General features: G+C 44.0%; 1 protein-coding gene across 5 annotated transcripts in view; it reads left to right on the forward strand.

The window, feature by feature from the left end:
- The window catches only part of CHCHD3 (coiled-coil-helix-coiled-coil-helix domain containing 3), a 139,919-nt gene that overhangs the window by 18,211 nt on the left and 101,858 nt on the right, over nucleotides 1-19,850 (forward strand). For all 5 annotated transcript variants that reach the window (XM_039389215.1, XM_039389216.1, XM_039389218.1 and 2 more), the window contains exon 3: nucleotides 4,960-5,044. In XM_039389215.1, the coding sequence (XP_039245149.1) occupies nucleotides 4,960-5,044 (85 nt within the window). The remainder of the gene's footprint in view (nucleotides 1-4,959; nucleotides 5,045-19,850) is intronic.

The raw sequence follows: 19,850 nt of genomic DNA on the forward strand, positions 1-19,850 counted from the left end.
TTGGACCTGGGAGGAGAAGCTTTTTTGCCCTCAGGTCAGTCAGCCATGGAAATGTGTTGCCCAGAGGGGCTGTGCTGTTCCATCCTGGGAAGTCTTTTTCCATAAAATCCCATGTTTCTCTCTTTAAAGATGGTCAGATGTCCTCGGGGGGGTCACATACGGTTCCGTGCTGCCCTCGGAGAAGTTGCTTTCTGAAGGATCTCCTGTTCACTGGGCAGTTTTTTAGCAGCAAAACTTTCACTAAATAGCTTAAATAATCTAGTTTATTTTCTTTCTTCCTTTTTTTTTTTTTTGGTTGTAAATTCATTCTCTGCATATCATTTATCTGAGCATTTCCTAAAAGGCCTTTGATTGTATCCAACCTAAGTGTCTCTTCATTAATGACTTAATGCACCTGCCCTTTCAAGAGAATTTACTGAAGCTGCCTGCTAATAAATGCTGCTTCCATTAATGATTTTTTGCAAATGAGAGGCTAATGGGCAGATCCCCAGCTCTGCAGGCTGGAAGTGATTTGATTAATTTGTCCACATCCCATTCCTGGTTTTGCAGGCTCACATTTTGGAGGCTGCAGGTGTCTTGCTTTCCCCGAGGTGGGTTGTTTATTGCTTTGGGTTGAAATCTTGATATCCTGCTGATTGTTTCTTTTTTTTCTATGAGGAAACTGCTTTAGAACGAGAGGGAAAAGCTCTGGATTTGGATCTTGGGATGAGAAAGAGCAGAGGAGTTGGAGTCAAACACTGTGGGAGCAGCTGAGCTGCACCTGCCCTCGTGCACCAACCTGAGGGACAAAATTGCTGAGGGCTCCTCAAAAATTGTTGTCATCGTGTCTTGTCTTGTCTTTTCCCTGCTCCTGCTCCTGGAATTCCAAACTGGAGCACATTTTATATATCTGAGCCCTGAGGACTCGATGGGAATGAGCAGCTCCTCGGGGCCCTTCTCTCCTCTGCCCTCCTCAGTTGTCCCTGTGACTCTCCAGAGCTTTTTGGACCTGGGAAACATGGAATTGGCTTTCTGGTTTCTCACCTGTCTGATGCTGAAGCACAAGTGGGAGAAGAAACACAAAGGTTTCATCAAAAGGCTTTGCATGTTCTTTTTCTTTATAAATATATTTTTAGCAGAAATCAGGGTTCCTGGCCTTTTAAAAAGGTGGCAGAATAAGCCCTTTTTCAAATTGTTGGATGGAATCTTGGTCTCTTCCTTGTCTGGAAAAAACTGAATGGGAAAAGTGTTGAAACTTTCCTTTTCACCACACCATCCTTTCACCCTTCAGGTCCATCTGAAGGCATGATGCCAACTGGAATAATTTAACAGAAAACTGGAGTAAAAATGCTGTAACTTTTATTCTGGAATTCCTCTCTTCTATTCCCTGGGCCTGGTCACGGGTTTTGACCAATAGACACAGAGTGGATGTAATTTATGGATTCTCCAGATCTCTCCTTGGCTCTTTTGTCCTCTTGCTTCCAGGACTTAAAGCTTTAAATACAAAAGGATCTGAATTTCCCTTTTCCCTTTTCGTGTTTGTAGGGGGAGGGGAAATTACCTGAACCAAATATGTGCTCTTGCAGTGTATAAAAAATGGTTTAAATCATAAAATAACAAAAATAATAATAATAAAAATGGTTTCAATAATAACAAATGGTTATTTAATCCGTAGCCTTTTTGAAGTTTGAACCTGTGCATGAAAGGGGGGGAAAAAGGACCACGTCTTTCAAAGGTGGACAGATAAGAAATATCAAATCTCCACAGTGGTTTGTGATGGGAGCTGTGCATTTGCACCCTGAAGAACTTAAAATATTAAAGGGGGTGGGGATGGCTAAAAAAAGTATTTAAATTTAATTTTTAATACAATTATATTAATATATGAATATTTTAGCAGTCTTGCACCCCCCAGGTTCTGACATTCCCCGGTACTTCAGCAGTCAACAGTCTTGTTTTATTGCCCTGGAGTCTGAGCAGAAATTGCCATCAGAGAGATGTGATTCATTTATCTACAGTCTTCTTTTGCAATAAATTAACTTTTGTCTTTTTAAACGCTTCTTCCCCCTGGAACAAATCCCTCCTCCTCGTAGAACTGCAGCTTTTTTAACTGAAACACCACAAAATTCCCATTTGGGAGCTCCCCAGTTGTATCTTACAATAATTCTATTGAATGATCTATAGCTCCACTTTTATTCCCTATTAGTAGCTGGCTGATCAATGAGCAGCTTAATTGATTGTTAAGGGCAAATGTCTTTATTGGCTTTTCTTTTCTCATTACGACTTAAACCATTCCATGGTCTGCTGGAGTTCTTGTACTCATTTTTTTTGCACTCCAGAACAATAAATTTCGTGATGCAGATGCTGCTCAACAAGATATTGATGCTGCTGCCAGCCCAGATATTCCCAATAAAACAGGGCTTTGCTTTTCCAGCCGGGTTTGTGGCGGCGATGTGGGAAAAGTTTCATCTTCACCTCGGAATTTGCACCTGTTTTGTTACATTTTTCGGCTGAGCTCTCTCAAATGTCCCCCCCATTTTTCCCCTCTGTGTCGTCTCAGCATTCCCTGGAGATTGATTCCAGGATATTGATTCCTCCTGCTTCCCTTAAGATGTTTATAACTGAATTACTTGGCTGAGCCCCCCATAAACTTGATGGAGCTGCTTCATCCATTCATAAAACTCCCAGTTTTCCGAGGCCGCTTCGGGCTGAGACAAATTGCACGCTGGGCTCAGCGAAGCTGTTGTGGGAATGGGGAATAATGGTTTTGGGATAATCATCATGGCTGGGCTTCGCGAACGAAGATTTGGGAAGGGCTCTCCCCACGTTTGTTGCAAGTGCATTGGTGGCTGAAAAGGCCAATACGAGGCAGGGATGTCCGGCTGCAAAAGGCACAGCAGAAAGACTCCTTAGGTGGTAAATTCTGCCGGGCACGATTCTTTCTGCGTTGTCTTTTCTCCTCAAGGGTGGCTGTGTGTGCCTTCTCAAAAGCATCAGCAGCGTTATAGATGGGGTGTCTCCAGGCCTCCCAATTTGAGGCCAGAGCAGACCAGTTCTGGTGATCAATATGGCCAAGGCTGAGATGATGTTTCAGGGAGTCCTTGTATCTCCTCTTCGGGGCTCCTCTCATGCAGCAGCCGGTGGTGAGTTCACCATAGAGCAGGATCTTAGGGAGGGGGTGGTTGGTCCTTCATCCTGGAGACGTGCCCTGCCCAGCACAGCTGTGTTCTCATCAGCATGGCCTCAATACTTGTGACAACTGCTTGCTCTAGAACAGATGGATTGGTCACATAGTCTGACCAGTGGATGTTTAGGATTGTTTGGAGGCAGCGTTGATGGAAGCGTTCTGGGAGACGCAGGTGGTGGCTGTAGATGACCCACGATTCAGATCCATCCAAGAGAGCAGACACAGCACTGTGGCTCTGTAAACACTGATCTGGGTGCTTTTCTTCAAGTGTTTATTTGGCCAAACTCTTTTATGGAGTTTTCCAAAAGCTCTCTGTGCCTTTGCTAACCTGTTGTCTGTCTCCCCATCCATCTCACCATCCGAGGAGATGAGGCTGCCCAGCTAATTAAACTGCTGGGCTGATTTGAGCTCTGATTGGCCAATGGTGATGTGGGGATGAAGGAAGACTTCCTGAGGTGCTGGTTGATGGAGAACTTCAGTCTTCTTCAAGCTGACTTCCAGCCCAAAGAGCTCAGTAGCATCTGCAAAGCAGGACGTTAAACGCTGCAGGGCTACTGCTGTGCGGGCAACAAGGGCGGCGTCATCGGCATAAAGCAGCTCCTGGACAAGATGGTTTAAGGTCTTGGTGAGGCCTTCAGGTTGAAAAGGCTTCCATCAGTACGGTATTGGATGTAGATACCATCCTGATCCTCGAGGTCTGCCATGGCCCTTTGGAGCATCCTGCTGAAAAAAATTGTGAATAGGGTTGGAGCGAGAACTCAGCCTTGTTTCACACCAAGATTTGCGGATAAATCCAGCTCCTGGGGAGGAGGTCGTGGAAATCTCCTTCCCTGGCTTCGAGCCCCCTCAGCAGAGGTGTTGTTGCTGCTCCGGGGGCTTGTTTCACCTCCTGAAATTCAGCATTTTTATTGTTTTTGCTCCAAGTTCTGGGGGTTTTGGGATGGGATGGCTGGGCTTCCATAGGGTGGGATCTGAGCTTCGTGGGAATGAGGGAAGTACCTGTTTGCCTGTCCTGGAATTCCAGAGTCAGGCAGAGCTTCAGCTGGTGTAGGCAGAGCTTTATTCCATGGATTTTGGTAGTTTTATAGGTGTCTGTCTAGGATTGGTGACTCTCCCACTTTCCTACCTTTGTGTGGAAAACTCAATTCATATTCTTGAGGAAGTTGTTTCCCTGCTTTTCCATTTCTTCACCCGGCTTTCATGAATTCATCTGACACAACCTAAGGGAAGCAAATATTCCTCTCTTGTCTCCTTGTTTAAACAAAACTGGGAGGGTTTGAGGCAAAATCCTTGTCTAACAATAGGAACTGGAAACCTGGATGTGTAGGATGTTGGAAGTGCTTTGCTGGGTAAAATATGCAGCTGGAAATACTTGATTCTTCACACAAAGACACTTCCTTTGCTTCTGTGTGAATAAAACCCAGCGTTTTATGACTCTACTATTTATGTCTCTGTCCCATCCCCCCCTGATTTTACTCTACAAAGGCATATTCCTGAAGAAAAATGCATTTAATTTAACATATAGTGCGTGTTGTTTAATTTTCAGCAGGCTGCACTAATTGAAAAGCCGTTGGAGAAGAGTAATTTTTTTTAAAAAAAGAGGAATTTTAACTAAATGTTGTGTGGGCTAAAATTTCCAAGCTGGTTAAAAGCACAAAAAGCACTCCAGCTGCTCTCTAGAAAAAACAAAAAAAGCAAATAAACAAACTAAAGCGCCGTGTTATGCGGTTGTTTCTGTAATTGGGAATATTTTTGTGTTCTGTTAACGTTTAATTGCGTTTTTCTTCTAATTGCAGTTAATAATGAAGAGCTGAAGAAAAGAATAGCTGAAGAACTGGCCTTGGAACGAGCCAGGAGAGACTCTGAAGCTCAAAAGAGGAGGTTGGTTCATTAATAACGAGCAGGATTTCAATTAAACATGTGCTTCATGCTTTTATTTTTATTTAGCTGCTTCCTTTCGTGCCCTCAGACGGTGGCAGGTGAGATATTGAGCAAGTTTTGGTGTTAAATACATGTTAAAAGAGCAAATAAATTGGGATTTCCACGTCAGAGCTGCTCTAAATCCCTTTTGACCTCCTTTTTTGCAGCATTTTAAGCTCAATCCGATGATTTCTTTGGAGTCCAAACCATCCCTTTGTGGTGCAGGGGCAGAAATAGCAGAGCAGGGCAGGGCTGGGAGCCTTGTGACCCCAAAAGGAACATTTTACCAGCAGTAAAAATGGTAATTCTTGTCATTTTTACGAATTCCAGAGATTTCTGGGAGCTGCAGCGGGGCTTGAGTGGATTTATTAGCACCATGTGGTTGCTTTGAACGTGCCAAATACTTTATAAAACCAGTTTCCTGGTAGAAAAATCTTGGATGTAATTTCTATCTATTGAAACATTCCTTTCTTAAGCTTGGTTTTTTCAGAGTGAACTGAAAGCCTGGGCCAAGCCATTCCTAGCAATTAAAAATTCCCATTTCAATTGGAAATAGATTTTTGGTGTCTGGTGAACTCAGGGGACTTCTTAGTCCATTAGTGTGTTTATTTATATTTTCAGTGATCAGCACAAACAGAGAATGACACACTGAATATAAATATTAACTTACACGTTGTCCCCTGCTCTGAGAATGGGAAGAAAAGCTCATTATGATGGATTAAAAAATATTAGAATGTAATTAGAAGTACTTAAACTGCCTGCATATATCTGAGTGGTTTCCTACACATCATCATATTATTCTTTAATTGAGTTTGGTTGATGGAGTATATAATTAGATAGGACTCTATAATGTCCCAGGGAAAAAAAAAAAAAAATCAGGCTTTTCTCTTTTTTTTTTGGCATCAGCAATAAAGGAAATCAATAAATTACAGTGAAATCTCTTCTCTCTGGAACTGGGCACTGCCAGGAAAACTTGGGCTGTGTTTGAGCTTCGTGTTGGCTGCTCAAAACTGGAGTTAAATGTGATTAAAACACGGAAATGTCTGGTTTGCAGCAGCAGCATTTTGGAATTTGACACTTTTCAGTCCCTTCCGTTCACTTTTCCATAATTCAGTTATCCCAGGCTGGGAAAGGGAGGGAGAAGGTTGCAGAGAGATGATATTTTTAGGGAATAATGCTGGAATTTTTAGGGAATAATGCTGGAAGTCTTCCCTCTCTTTGACTCAGGATTAATGGGCAAGATGCTACATATCAAAACATCTTCTCGTTGTCTTAAAATGAGGGTGAAAAATCAGTGCTTTTGGAATTTAAAAGCATCCAAATAAATCAATAAAGAGGATAAAAAAAGGACAAATATCAAGTCTTGTTGGCAGTTTCTAGCTTTGCTTTATTTATTTAATCGATTTATTTAATTATTTAATTTATTTAATTGAATTTTTCGCCATGGCGAGGATTTTTTAATTATAATTTTTACACAATATATATAATTATAAAAATACATTTCAAACAGACTGTAGAGGCTTTTTGGTGTTGGGTGACACGACTTTAAAAGATGTTTTTCTTGAGTAATTTTTAAGGTCTTTGTGGGCTGAATTCTGGTTGAGGTTTGTGTTTTAAAAACATTAAAAGAGCGCAGAGTGCTCAGTTATTTTTTCTTGTTCTGGGTGATACAAACATGAAATACAAACTGCAATAATTAATTTATGATATAAACCCCAAACACATTAATGCAATGTTAGAAAACAGAACAAAACTAGAACTACTTCTAATATAGTAACAATTTCATTTGATAACCCACTACTTTCAAGGCACTTGTGACAAAAAAATTAGGGTTCTTTTACTTCCACATTCCTCTTGAGGATTGTTTTACCAGAGATGGTTTATTTGGAATATTCACATTCTCGTTCCTTCCTCAAAAATATTGGATTTTTTTCTCAAAAATGCTGTTCTTTTTCCAATCTTGAAGTGAAATAACATTTAAACATATAAATATCTGAAGCTTTCAACAGTTTGTTGTGTGATTCCAAGTGTCTAATGGCTGATTCCTGTGTGCAGTGTGTGTGACCACATTTGGATTTGATTGCAGAACGTGTTCTACTCATTTCAAGGCTGTGAAGGAAGTTGTAATTTTAACTTCTGTCTAAATTATTTATTCACACATACATCCCCAGTGCAGATGGGCTCCTCTTACCTCTCGCTGCATACAGTGGAGGTCTGTTCTTATTTCTGGGATTAAGAGCTGAAAAAATACTCTTAAATTGGGTTTTAATGCCTTTGACTCACTGACAATACAGGAACTGCAGCTCTGGTTTAACAGTTGAATAATTATACATAAAACAGGGGGTTAGACCTGGATTTAGGACATGTGTCCAAAATCCTGCATTTGTTGATCTCTCGTATTCCCAGATGTTTTTTCATGTATATTCAATGTATTCATCTCTGTGTGATTGAGTTGGTTACAAATTTTCTGTGCTGAGAACATGAAGCTGCTCTGAATTTCTGGAGCAGGGTGCAAACCAGGTGGCAACTTCCATTTTCCCCCAAATAATAAGGAACCTTCACAGGATTTTCTTCCCTCAGGGACCTCCCTGGGATCTGCGGCTCCCTCAGGAGGGGCGGCTCCGATCTCTGCTCCCTGTGACCGGTGGTGGGATCCAGGGAATGGCTGGAGCTGTGCCAGGGCAGGGTTAGGTTGGATTTTAGGGAAAAGTTCTTCCCCCAGAGGGTGGTTGGGCACTGAAAAGTCTCCCCAGGCCAGGGGGCACTTCCCAAACCTGCCAGAGCTCCGGGAGTGTTTGGACAACGCCCTGTGGGGACAGGGTGGGATTGTTGGGGTGTCTGAGTTGGATTCATCCAACTCCAGGGCCAGGAGTTGGATCAATGATCCTTGTGGGTTCCTCCAGCTCAGGGTATCCTGTGATCTCAAACTCCATGGAAACATTGGAAGTTGTTCCCGAGGTTAAAAGCTCCTGTCACGGCGCGTGGGGCTCGTTGTCCATGGATGGAAGTTCCTCCATGGATGGAAGTTCCCCCGTGTCCGAGGGCCCTGGGCCGGGACATTCCCTCATCTCTCTGCTCCTGCATCCAACTCATGGACAAACATTCCTGGCAGGGCTTTATTAAAGCTGCTTTTCTGATTCATCCCTGGGAATAAACTTACTTGGATAAATTGAATAAAAGCAGTTGCTGGGCAGAGAAACCCTTTTTTTTCCCCCCTTCCGTCACGTTATGAGGGAGCAAAGTTTCTTTTCCCAGAACTGAGCTGTCCCTGAAGGAAGGGTGTCCTGTTTTGTCTCCTGTTTTTCTCATGTATCTGCTGGGAAGTGTTGGAGGTGGGTTTTCTGAGTAAATTGGACCTTTAGTCTAACTGGTGTAAGTATTCCTGTGCCCTCTCAATTGTGGAAAACAGGAATGTGGTAACTCCGTGCTGTGCTTCCTGATTTTCCTAATTTTTTTTTTTTGTTCTGTATTTCCTAATTTTTCTTTTTATTTTTTTTTTTTTCATATTGACCACAAACCCCAGTGAGGAGCCAAAACTATTTCTGGTTCACTCCTCCTTTTACTCAGCCTGACTGTTGTTTCTCACTTCAGTTTCTGAGCATTTGAAATGTTTCTTCTGAAAAGTGTTTCCGTTTAGAAAAGTTAATTATTGCTTTAAAAGTTTATTATTTGATTTGCAACTGAATTTGGCAGAACTGCAGTTTCAAGGACGATACTCAAGGTAACAAAAAAACAAGAGGATGGACACGAGAAGTTGACTTTTAACACAGAACAGGCAAGGGGCAAATAGGTCATTTTCTAATATCTAATTTCTGAACTGAGTGGAAGTTTCTCTACTACATACACTGACCTTGTCCTTGAATATTAAACTGTTAATTTTTTAAGGTCCATGATACTGATGGTGCTCGAGAAATCCGTTTATAAACGGATAATTTATATATGTATATATTTATAAATAGATATATAAAATATATATAAATATATAAACAAAAAGAAATATATATATTTAAAAAAAGAATTATATATATATAGAAATATTTTCCTCCTGCACAGAGGAAAAGGTGTTCTGTAAAAGCAAAATGAACAACTTCCACCGTCGGCATAACGACCAAATTATAGCAACTTCCACCCTCCTCAGACTTCTGGATTCCTCCAGGAAAATACACAGGCTCCAAAGCAAGTGATGGATGTGATTTCCCATGGAAATTGGACATTCAGGAACGATGACTTGCCTTCTTTTTTTTCCCCCACCCTTGAAAATCAGGGAAATTTCCCTCTTATTTCTTTTGCTGAGCGTTTTGTCCCAAGAGACCCAGATAATACCATTCCCTGCTTCCTTGAACTTGGCTTTTCCTGTATCCCATCTCCTGTGACTCCAACATTAATTCCTTAGAGGAAAACTCCTACTGTAAACAGAGATTTTAAGGCAGGGAAAGGCTTAAAAAAAAGACTTTGGTTTGGTTTGATGGCCCTTCAGTGACTCTTTTGCCAGGTCTTTGAGGCAGAAAATTACCAGGCCCAGCACTGAGAATTGGTGCAATTTTGCTTAAAATCTTATTAAGAAGGATTAGAAGTGATAAAGCACCTTAAATATTTCTTAAATATTTAAATATGTCTGCGTAGACAGTCCCAAGCCTGCAAGATTAACTTATTTAAAATTAAAATCTTGGGAATGGGTTAATTTGATTGGAGGAACGTGCCTGAACTTCTCCAGGTGACTTCACCTGAAGCTGTAAAAGGAACAGTTTCTTTTCCAGAGTCACCAGAATCTCTTGTGAAGGGAACTGAGGGGTGGTCGCTCTCAGGGGATGGGAAGTGGTGGATGTCTGGAAATTAGGGATTTAACCAGCAGATCCAGAAGAAAACTCTTCCCTGCAGCCTTGGGAGTGTTTCAGTGTCCCTGAACTACCTTGTACCGTACGTACAAACCTACTTTTTTTTATTAATAATAATAATAATAATAATAATAATAATAATTTGTATTCTTATTCAGCCCTTGTCCAGCTTTCTGGGTCTTCTAGTCACTGCCTGGTGGGATCTCCATTATCCCTTCCCTGTAGTGGCTTCTCCCTATTTTCTGGTGTGGTCACCAAAAAGCCCATTAGAACAACAAAGACACAGAGCTGTTGGAGCTGCTCCAAGGGCTGGATTCCCTCTGCCCTGGAGCCAGGCTGGGAAAGCTGGGAATGTTCCCCTGGAGAAGGGAAGGCTCCAGGGAGAGCTGAGAGCCCCTTGCAGGGCCTGAAGGGGCTCCAGGAGAGCTGGAGAGGGACTGGGGACAAGGGATGGAGGGACAGGACACAGGGAATGGCTTCCCAGTGGAATATTAGCTGGACTATGGGGAAGGAATTGCTGGCTGGAGGGTGGGGAGGGGCTGGAATGGATTTCCCAGAGAAGCTGTGGCTGCCCCTGGATCCCTGGAAGTGTCCAAGGCCGGGTTGGATCAACCTGGGCTAGTGGAGTTGGAACCAGATGATCTTTCAACCCATCCTGTGATTCCGGGATGGCTTTTGATCTCTCTTGGGTTACTCTTTAGTAACTTTTCTCTTGCAAAGCACCTGAGAAATGCTTTCCTTGAACAGTGCAGAGACAGATTTCCAGCCATTCCCTGGGGATGAATTGCTGGAGTCTGTCCCACGGGGCTCTCTGGGCTCCACACGAGGTGACAGTTTCTCCATCATTAAAAACTTCTTGCAACCTCTGTATTTCCAACCCCCCCCTCCTCTGTTTTAGACAAACTGTCTCAACTTCTAAACTAACTCAGCTTTTGTTTGCACCCTGCCCTGAGGTGGCTTCCAGGAGCAGGTTTTTAGATTGCAGCAGTTAATTTTTCACGGGTTATTTTGCTGTTGTGCTGGAGGGGGGGGTCTGTAAATAACTGCTCATCACCTGGTGGTTGAATTGATACTCTGATGCATCCAAGAGCTGCCTTACACACCTAACAAGCTCTCAGTAAACTTGGAGTAGACTTGTGCAGAAGAGAACAACAAATCCACCGGTGGGGAACATAAAGTGGGAGAAGAAGGAAGAGCAGGATCAGAGAGGAACCTCCGGGAAGCTGCTGCACACCAAAATTGCAACATTGAAATCGATACCGGGGGCCTGACCTTTCCTGTGCAAGTGTGTGTTTTAAAACTTCCCATTGATTTCTGGTTTAATGGCATGTTTATTCTGGTTTCCTGGCATAGGAGAACAAGGGGGGGGGGGAAAGAAAATCAAAGGATTGATTTATTTATGAGATTCATTCTGTATTTTAGCGAGCTGAAGTTATGAAGAGCATATTAATGCATCTCAGTTCCGTGTGGGTGGTGCAGTTGTGAGGAAACCCCTGAAAGGATTATTTTCTTCCTGAGTGATGATGGTTTTCCAGCTGTGTTGAATTGGGAAACCTGCTTTTTTTTGTAGGATTGTCCTCATAGGGGGACAAAAAGCTCCTTTTTTTTTGGGAATAGTTGTTATCTGGTTTTCTGCCGCTCGATAGTGTTCGGATTAAGAGTGAAAACGGGCTGGAAAACTACATTTCTCTGCTGCTGACAGCAGGGCAGAAAGCTGGGAATACTCTGAAGGAGTAACAGTGATTGTAGTTGTTTTGGCTGGTCAGGAATAAGAGTTTAATCTTTTTTTTTTTTTTTAAACAAATTAACTGGAAATTACCCAAGGGATCATCACCTTTAGCAAGGGAAGGATTGACAGAGTTGCACCAGAGCTGGACTACTCTGGCCAGACTTCATGGAAACCTTGTAGGGGAAAGGAGACATTGCAGAGGGAGAGTCAATATTGGAAAATATAACTGAGAAAAGCTGCTTTTAGAGGGAATTATCTTCATTACTCTTGTTGTTCTTGTGGCTGCCCCTGGATCCCTGGAAGTGTCCAAGGCCAGGTTGGAGCAACCTGGAATAGTGGAGGGTGTCCCTGCCCGTGGCAGGGGGCTTGGAGATGATCTTTAAGTTCCCTTCCAACCCCAACCATTCCATGATTCTGTGGTACTGCCACATTTCTCAAGGCTCTGGATAGTTATTCCATCTTTTTTCAGACACCTTTATCCAGTGTGACTTGTCTTCCACAAACGCTGGGAATCTTGACCTTTTCCTGGTATGTATTCAGTGTTTCAGAAAAAAAAACTCCAACTGGTTATTGATTTGAGAGAGTGAAACTGGGATATTTGATAGTGATAAACAGGGAGGGGAAGTCAGAAACTGCACAGAAACTGGAGAGAAAGACTGATGTGACCCTAAGGTGACATGTCCATGTGCATGAATCCCTTCTTGCACATCTGAAGAGCTTCAGGTGGTAGAAAGGGGACTTAAAATAGTAATTGAGACTTCAGGGAGGAGCTAAAAAAGTAACTGAGACTGCAGGGAAGGCTTTTCTGGAATTAGGATCAGGTATCAGAGTGTATTTTCTGGAGTGAATCAGGAAATGCCAGGCCCTGCTGAGGGCTCTTCATTTACAAACCAAAGCATTCCAGGGATTGGACTCCATGATTTTTAGGAGTTCCCCTCCAGCTCAGGATAGTCCCTGATTCAAGTTTACTGTGTATAACCTATTTCTTTTGGTTATCCAGATTCAAGTTTCTTGTGTATAACCTGTTTCTTTTGGTTATCTTCAGCCTCAGGGTTGGCAAACGTGGAGCAGCAGCGAGTTTTGGCATCACTTCCCCAGGTTTTATTCCTCCCATTCCCCCTTCCCAGTCGTGCCTCCCCTCAAACCATTTTTTCCCCCCTCGTCTGATCTCACACAGAGCTAAAGATTAATAGTGGATTTATCCTTCAACAGCCATGATATTCCTGAGGTCCGAAGGATTATGGAATAACGGTGCTCTGTCGCGGGAAAAGAGGGAATGAGGAGGGTCAGACTGTCCCTCTGCAGGTGAGGGGAGAAGCCAAGATTAAGTGTGAAGGAATTTTGGGTTTGAGGAGAGATTTAACAAAAAAATGAGTCCTGTTGTAGCTGACGCCTTTTACAGCCAGGGAAGTTTAGTGTGGGCTTTTTACCTGCAAAATGCCAAGGAAGCATAAAAATGAGGTTGGGAAATATCAAAAGTGTCTTAGAAACCTGTTCAACTTCCCTCGGCGTTTTCAGCGAAGGAAAAAAGGCATTTGGCAGTGGCAGAGTCGCTCTCCCAAGATTTCTGTCACTGCTCTGATTCCCCATTAAAACCATTATGCCGAGCTCTCAGGGTGTGGAGAGATGAATCTCGGAGATGGGAAGTGGAAATCGGAGAAAGCGGCGCCGTAATTCACTCCTACTTTTATAAACCCCCATTTTCAAGGGATTATTTTTCACTTCCCATTTTAAAACCTGCCATCTCGACTGCCAACTGCTGCACCGAGCTTCATCTCCATCAGGTTATTTTCTAGGAGAGATGGGAAAATGGCTTGAAGCCAAGCGAGAGCATCCACAAAAATAATATTGCTTCATATTTCGGATTCAGGTAGGAAGGAGGAAAAAAAAAAACTATTTTCCCCCCCCCAGGCAATTTTAAAGAAACCTTTGCTTTCAAACTGCCGAGCTCTTTTCCTTTTGAGAAGTAGCAAACGAGTCGAGGCAGCAGAGAAACATTTAAAAATGACAATAATAAAACAATGTGGGAGCTGTCGCTTCATTTTAAGGGATAATTAATGTTGTCGTAATTCCGTGACTGCCTTTGCAGATCCCAAGAGGGGAGATGTTAAGTTGGGAAGTAGTTTCAAGTGGAGTTGTGTGGATGGCTAAATACACACCCAAATGATGGAAAGCAGTTTTGCTCTTCTGCCGTGGGTTCTTTTTGTGCCTCGGGCATAAAGGTAGAAATCTGCTCATCTGTTTTGTCTTTATCTAGAAATGCTGATCTGTATGCACATAATTGAAAAGCTTTCTGAAGTGTAATTATAAAATCTCCTCGAAAAACCTGCCCCCCTTCTGCTCATCCCCCTCTTCCAACACCAAAACCACCCCCACAACCCAAATGTCTCCAACTCCACCACTGGCAAGAGTCGGTGTCCTTGTTGCCCTGAGTGTTCACGAGCTGTCCATAAATAAATGTGGATAAATTCAATTATTTCGAGTGTGTAACTGAGTTTTGAAATCAGTGCCTTGGATCTTTTGATCGGGGACTGGCACAGAAAATCCCGTGGCCTTTAGCAAGGATTTTTCAGTTGGCAGATGTTTTGCTGAGGTTGGAAGGCAGCTGGAAAAGGGAGATGGATGAGTGTCTTCTGCTGAAAGGTGTTGCTTGGACTCTCTTTGGGTGGTGTGACAAGTCTGGAGTTTGGGGTGGGGGGAATTTCAGGCATTGGAAAGAAATGGTTACATGGGACAAGGTGGGACATGGTTTTACCCCAGATAAATTGTATTTTATCCAGTGTTTTCTGGGGTTGGATAACAAACTTCATGGAATCACAGAATGGTTTGGGTTAAAGATCATTGAGTTCCAACCCCCTACCATGGGCAGGGACACCTCCCACTATCCCAAGTTGCTCCAACCTGGCCTTGGACACTTCCAGGGATCCAGGGGCAGCCACAGCTTCTCTGGGCAACCTGGGCCAGGCTCTCCCCACCCTCCCAGCAGGAATTCCTTCCCAACATCCCATCCATCCCTGCCCTCTGGCATTGGGAAGCCATTCCCTGTGTCCTGTCCCTCCAAACCTTGTCCCCAGTCCCTCTCCAGCTCTCCTGGAGCCCCTTTAGGCCCTGCCAGGGGCTCTCAGCTCTCCCTGGGGCCTTCCCTTCTCCAGGTGAACATTCCCAGCTCTCCCAGCCTGGCTCCAGAGCAGAGGGGCTCCAACCCTTGGAACAGCTCCGAGGCCTCCTCTGGAGTTGCTCCAACAGTTCAACATCTTCCTTGTGTTGGGGATCCCAGAGCTGGACACACAACTCCAGGTGGGAGTTCTGCCAAAGAAAAGAATAAAGCAAAGCACCTGATATCTTGTCATCCTCTTTCCTGCTTTAGGACACGTCCCAAACCAATGGAAGAGCTGTAAGATAGTTTGGGGCTGACCAAAGATGAGCCTGTGATGGGATGTTCACTTCTTTGTTTTCAGCAATATTTATAAGGAACCAAGTGTGAATTTCTGTGTGCGTGTGGCAAATGTTAAGGAGGGGCGGTCACCCTGAGGAAGAAGTGGATGTGGAATAAAGCAGTGGAGTTGTTAAATTTCATCATAAGAGGTGCAGGAATACTCCCAAGGGTGATCTCTTCCCTCTCCCTGCCATAGTCATGGAGCTCTTGGCCAGTTGGGATGAGTTTGTCAGCGAGTTTTGGTTGTGCTTGTGGTGGTGCAGAAAGTGAGGAGGAATTTGGGCCCATGTCACATTTGAACATCTTTGGATTAAGCACTAAAGAAATGATGATAAATCTGGGTCTGGGGATCTGCCTGTTCCTTTTTTGAGTTTATATTCCGTGATTTTAAAGCTCGAGCTGACAATTGTGGAATAATTTTGATTGGAATCCCTTAGGATTGAGCCCAACCATTCCCCAGCACTGCCAAGGCCACCACTAACCCACGTCCCCAAGTGCCACATCCACACGGATTTGAAATCCCTCCAGGGATGGGGACTCCACCTGTTCCAATGCTTGACCACCCTTTCCATGAAGGAATTTTCCCCAATATCCAACCTGAACCTTTCCTGGGCCGTTCCCTCTCCTCCTGTCCCTTGTTCCCTGGGAGTAGAGCCTGACCTGCCCCCCGCTCCCCCCTCCTGTCAGGGAGTAGCAGAGCCAGAAAGTCCCCCCTGAGCCTCCTTTGCTCCAGGCTGAGCAATGTGAGCACGAAAAAAATCGAAGGCAAAACGTCCTTTTTTACACCACGATGCAGAAAAACGATATTTTCTGTTAATATTTTCACGATCTGAAACGTTCAGAAACGGAATTTTAAGACAGATATTAAGAATGTGGTTGCTGTAATGTCAGGAGTGCCTCCTGTCACCTGCAGTGTGCAGAGTCTTACGGGAGAAGAGAATAATGTTTTTAATGAGTAAATAGTGGTAGAAAATCGCTTCAGTTTAGAACTTTCTGGAGTTGCCTGAGACTCTGGTGAAGGACACGGCGTCGCCTTTGAGATGATTCATTTCTCTGTCCCTGTCCTGAGTTATATTTTTGCAGAATCGGGTGAACTCGAGGTGATTTCTCTGCCTTTGCAGTCGGGTGAACCATCAGCCATGAGAACCAAACAGGAGAGATCTCCCATTTCACACCTCTCAGGCCTCACTGCAGCTTCCCGTTGTTTTCCTGACGTCTTTTCCAATCCCTTGGCAGCTCCCGTGATTTCCCAGCCGCGCCTTTCCGCGGCACGTCCAGCCCTCGCGCTCATTAAATATTGAAACTCAGCACTCAGAGCCGTTGTTCCCTCATTAATATTGCAGCTGGATTGTTCCAAACATTTTGGGATGTTGTGCAAGTCTGTCAGAAATCATTCATGAACTCGACGGCGTCCAAGGAAGCAAAAAAAAAAAAACCTGATGAATCCTCTGCAGTGTAAACATCTTGTATTTTATCTCTGCTTGGAGTAAGTTTTTGGGTGCCATAAAGGTGATACTTCCTTGGGTTTTTCCATAATTCAAAGAGCACGGGATGATTTTCCTGCTGGTGGGGGCTTTGGAACAGGAAATACTTGGATTTTGCTTGCTTGGAGGCAATGACAAATGACACGGTTCACGCTCGAGGCTTGAGTGAGTTTATCTTGGAACGCCACAGATCCATCAGATTGTGCAGCTTGGAGACTGTAATAAAGATAAAACAACTGGCAAAGTAATGATTTCCCTGGAAAAAATAGCAAAAGGAAAATGTTTTAGGCTTCGATGGCGCAATAAATTTCCAATATCCGGAAATAAGGGCTGAAAATGCCATTTCTCTGTCTGTCTTTCAATATATTATTGTTTGCCAATTTTAGGTTTTATAGACTCTTGATTAATGCAGAATAAACCATGGAGTGGCCATCAAAGCCCAAAACTAATATTTTTTTAGCTTTATCTCAGTGTGTTGCTGTTGTTTGTGAATTAAAAGGTGCTTTTTCCTTAATTAACACCTGCAGGTGTTTTTTCAAGAAGAACAGAAATGGGTATTTTGAAGTAAACAAAGGAGGGGGATTCTGGATTCAGAATTAAATTAAGCCATCTTGTTATTGTGGCTGGCCTGGGTCACGCTGTGCAGGGCGAGAATCCCGTGTCATAAATCCACATGGTAAAAAGAACAGTTTTCTCCTCTTGAACTTAATTAAAAAATGGATTTGCAGAGGATGAAAAAATTCGAGGGCAGCAGAGTTTTATCTTTCCTTTCTTTAGAGTGGATTTTTGTGTTTCTGGAGATACAGAAACCAAGAGTTCTTGGCCCATCAGAGCATCTTTCGGGTTTGGTTCTTACATTTCTATTTCTGAATTTCAAAGTCCAATTTCTGACTGGAGAATGGAGCCTTCACTTACCTTGCTGGGCCTGATAATAATGTCAATTATTAATTGTAAGTCATTCCTTAATTGAGAAATGATTTTTCCTGTTGTTTTTGCTTTGTATTATCACGTTGCTGTTCCCCAGTTCGGGAAAGACAGGGAATGACCAAAGCGGGTCCGTGGAAGGGCTGCCAAGATGGTGAAGGGACTGGAGCATCTTCCTTTGGAGGAAAGGCTGAGGGAGCTGAGGCTCTTCAGCTTCCAGAAGGGAATCTCATCAGTGTCCATCAGTATCCGAGGGGAGGTGTCAGAGATGGGGCTGGAATCTTGTCCGTGGAGCCCAGTGACAGGACAAGGAACGATTCCACAAACGGAAACACGGCAAGTTCCATCTGAATAGGAGGAAAAACTTCCTTGGTTTGAGCGTGACAAAGCGCTGGAAGAGCTGCCCGGAGGGGTTGTGGAGTCTCCTTCTCTGGGGATGTACAAAACTGTGGGATCACAGAGTCACTGAGGGTGGAAAAGAGCTCTGGGATCATCTGTGCCCGATGCCCACCTTGTCCCCCAGCCCAGAGCACTGAGTGCCACGGCCAGGCCTTCCTTGGACACCTCCAGGGCTGGGCACTCCAAACCTCCCTGGGCAGCCCCTACCAAGGCCTGACCACCCTTTCCATGAGGAAATTCCTCCTGATGTCCAAACTGTATCTCTCCTGGCACAGCTTGAGGCCATTCCCTCTTGTCCTGTCCTGTTGTCCCCTTAGGAAGGTGGCAAACGGGATTCAGGGAACTCAAGTTGTGAAAATGTTGCAGGTTGGAAAATAAGTAGTTTTAGGTGAAACCCTCAAAGTACAAAGTCCACTTTCCACTCTCCCTGGTTCATAGAATCCCAGAATCCCTGAGGTTGGAAAAGACCTCAAAGATGCTGAAGTCCCCCCTGTGCCCGATGCCCACCTTGTCCTCCAGCCCAGAGCACTGAGTGCCACGACCAGGCCTTCCTTGGGCACCTCCAGGGATGGGGACTCCAAACCTCCCTGGGCAGCCCCTGCCAATATCTAATCACCCTTCCTGTGAAGAAATTCCTCCTGATGTCCAAGGAAGAATTGCTTCCCAGAACCCTCCTGGATGTGACCTTCACCTGCTCTGGGTGAAGCTGCTTTAGCAGGGGGGTTGGACCAGGTGAACTCCAGAGATCCTGCCAACCCATTCTGGGATTCTTTGAGTGTCCAAGATGAACTAAACACTTCAAATTACTGGGTTTTTTTCCATGGTGCTTGTGATGCTCCACCAGAACTGTTGGATGAGTGTTGTGTCCTGGCTGGGTGCTCCCTCCTGTTTCCTTGGTGACAATGGTTGGAGGACCATCACAGCCAGGATGTTTGAGCTCTTCTTCATCCGAATTTGGGCTAAACCAGGACCAGTAGCTCAGGTTTTGGATTCATTTGGGCTCTTCTGTATCTACAGAGGACGAGGTTTCCTCGCAGATGTGGGATAAACACTCTTGGATCCATCTTGGAGAGTGCACTGAGATGCTTGGTGTGTTCACATGGAGACTCTTCTCTTCTTAATCTTCCAGTTCAAAGCTCCTTCAAAAGCTGTGTGATAACAAGTGCCACATAAAACCCCACGTTCCCTGCTTTGATAGGGGAAAGAAGAGGAATAAAGTGTAACACAGAAGCAAAAACATTATTCTGGTGAGATCAAGTGTTTTCCCTTTGGCTGTGGTCTGGAGATGTCCTTCAGAGACGGTTGGAACGGAGGCTTTAATCACATTTGGTCTCTACCTCTTGCCCACATCTCCAAAAACCCCAAAATCTAGCAGGAATTGGCTCACAAATTTCTTTGTGCTGTGTCTGTGGGTGCAGCTGCTCCTTGAGAATCGTGGTGGGTTTGTGTTCAGGTTGAACAGGATCTGATTTAGGTGGAACGTGCCACAAACATTATCGTGATTAAAGTGACTTGGGGAATAAAACAGCCCGAAATGTCGTCTTATGGTGGAACCTAAATATGAAAATACGATGACAAAACCACCCAAATTCTCCTCCTGCCTCTCCGAAGAGACGCAAATCCCGCGAGACCCCTAAATCAGGATTTACTCAGCCTCTTACAAAAAGTTACAAGTCTATAAATCCTCCCCGGGCATTAACTCAAGAGGGTTGAAGTTCTTAACGACAGGGCCGTAGGAAAGCAGGAGTTGTTGCCTTTTTGTGCGCGATTTTTGGGCTATAAACCAGTTGAGAGCATGAAATACTGCCGGGTGTTAAGCCAGGCTTTAGCTGGAGATGGTTCCTGATGCTTTATGTGTGTTTTTCCGACGGCACCGGGGAGAAGCGATTGCCTTGCAAATCACCCTTGGTTAAATCAGCCGCCAAACGCCCCCCGAAAACGGCATTTCATAATTATTTAG

Source organism: Pipra filicauda, unplaced genomic scaffold, assembly GCF_003945595.2.
Source record: "Pipra filicauda isolate LSUMZ 115617 unplaced genomic scaffold, ASM394559v2 scaffold717_size297095_pilon, whole genome shotgun sequence".
Lineage (NCBI taxonomy): Eukaryota > Metazoa > Chordata > Aves > Passeriformes > Pipridae > Pipra > Pipra filicauda.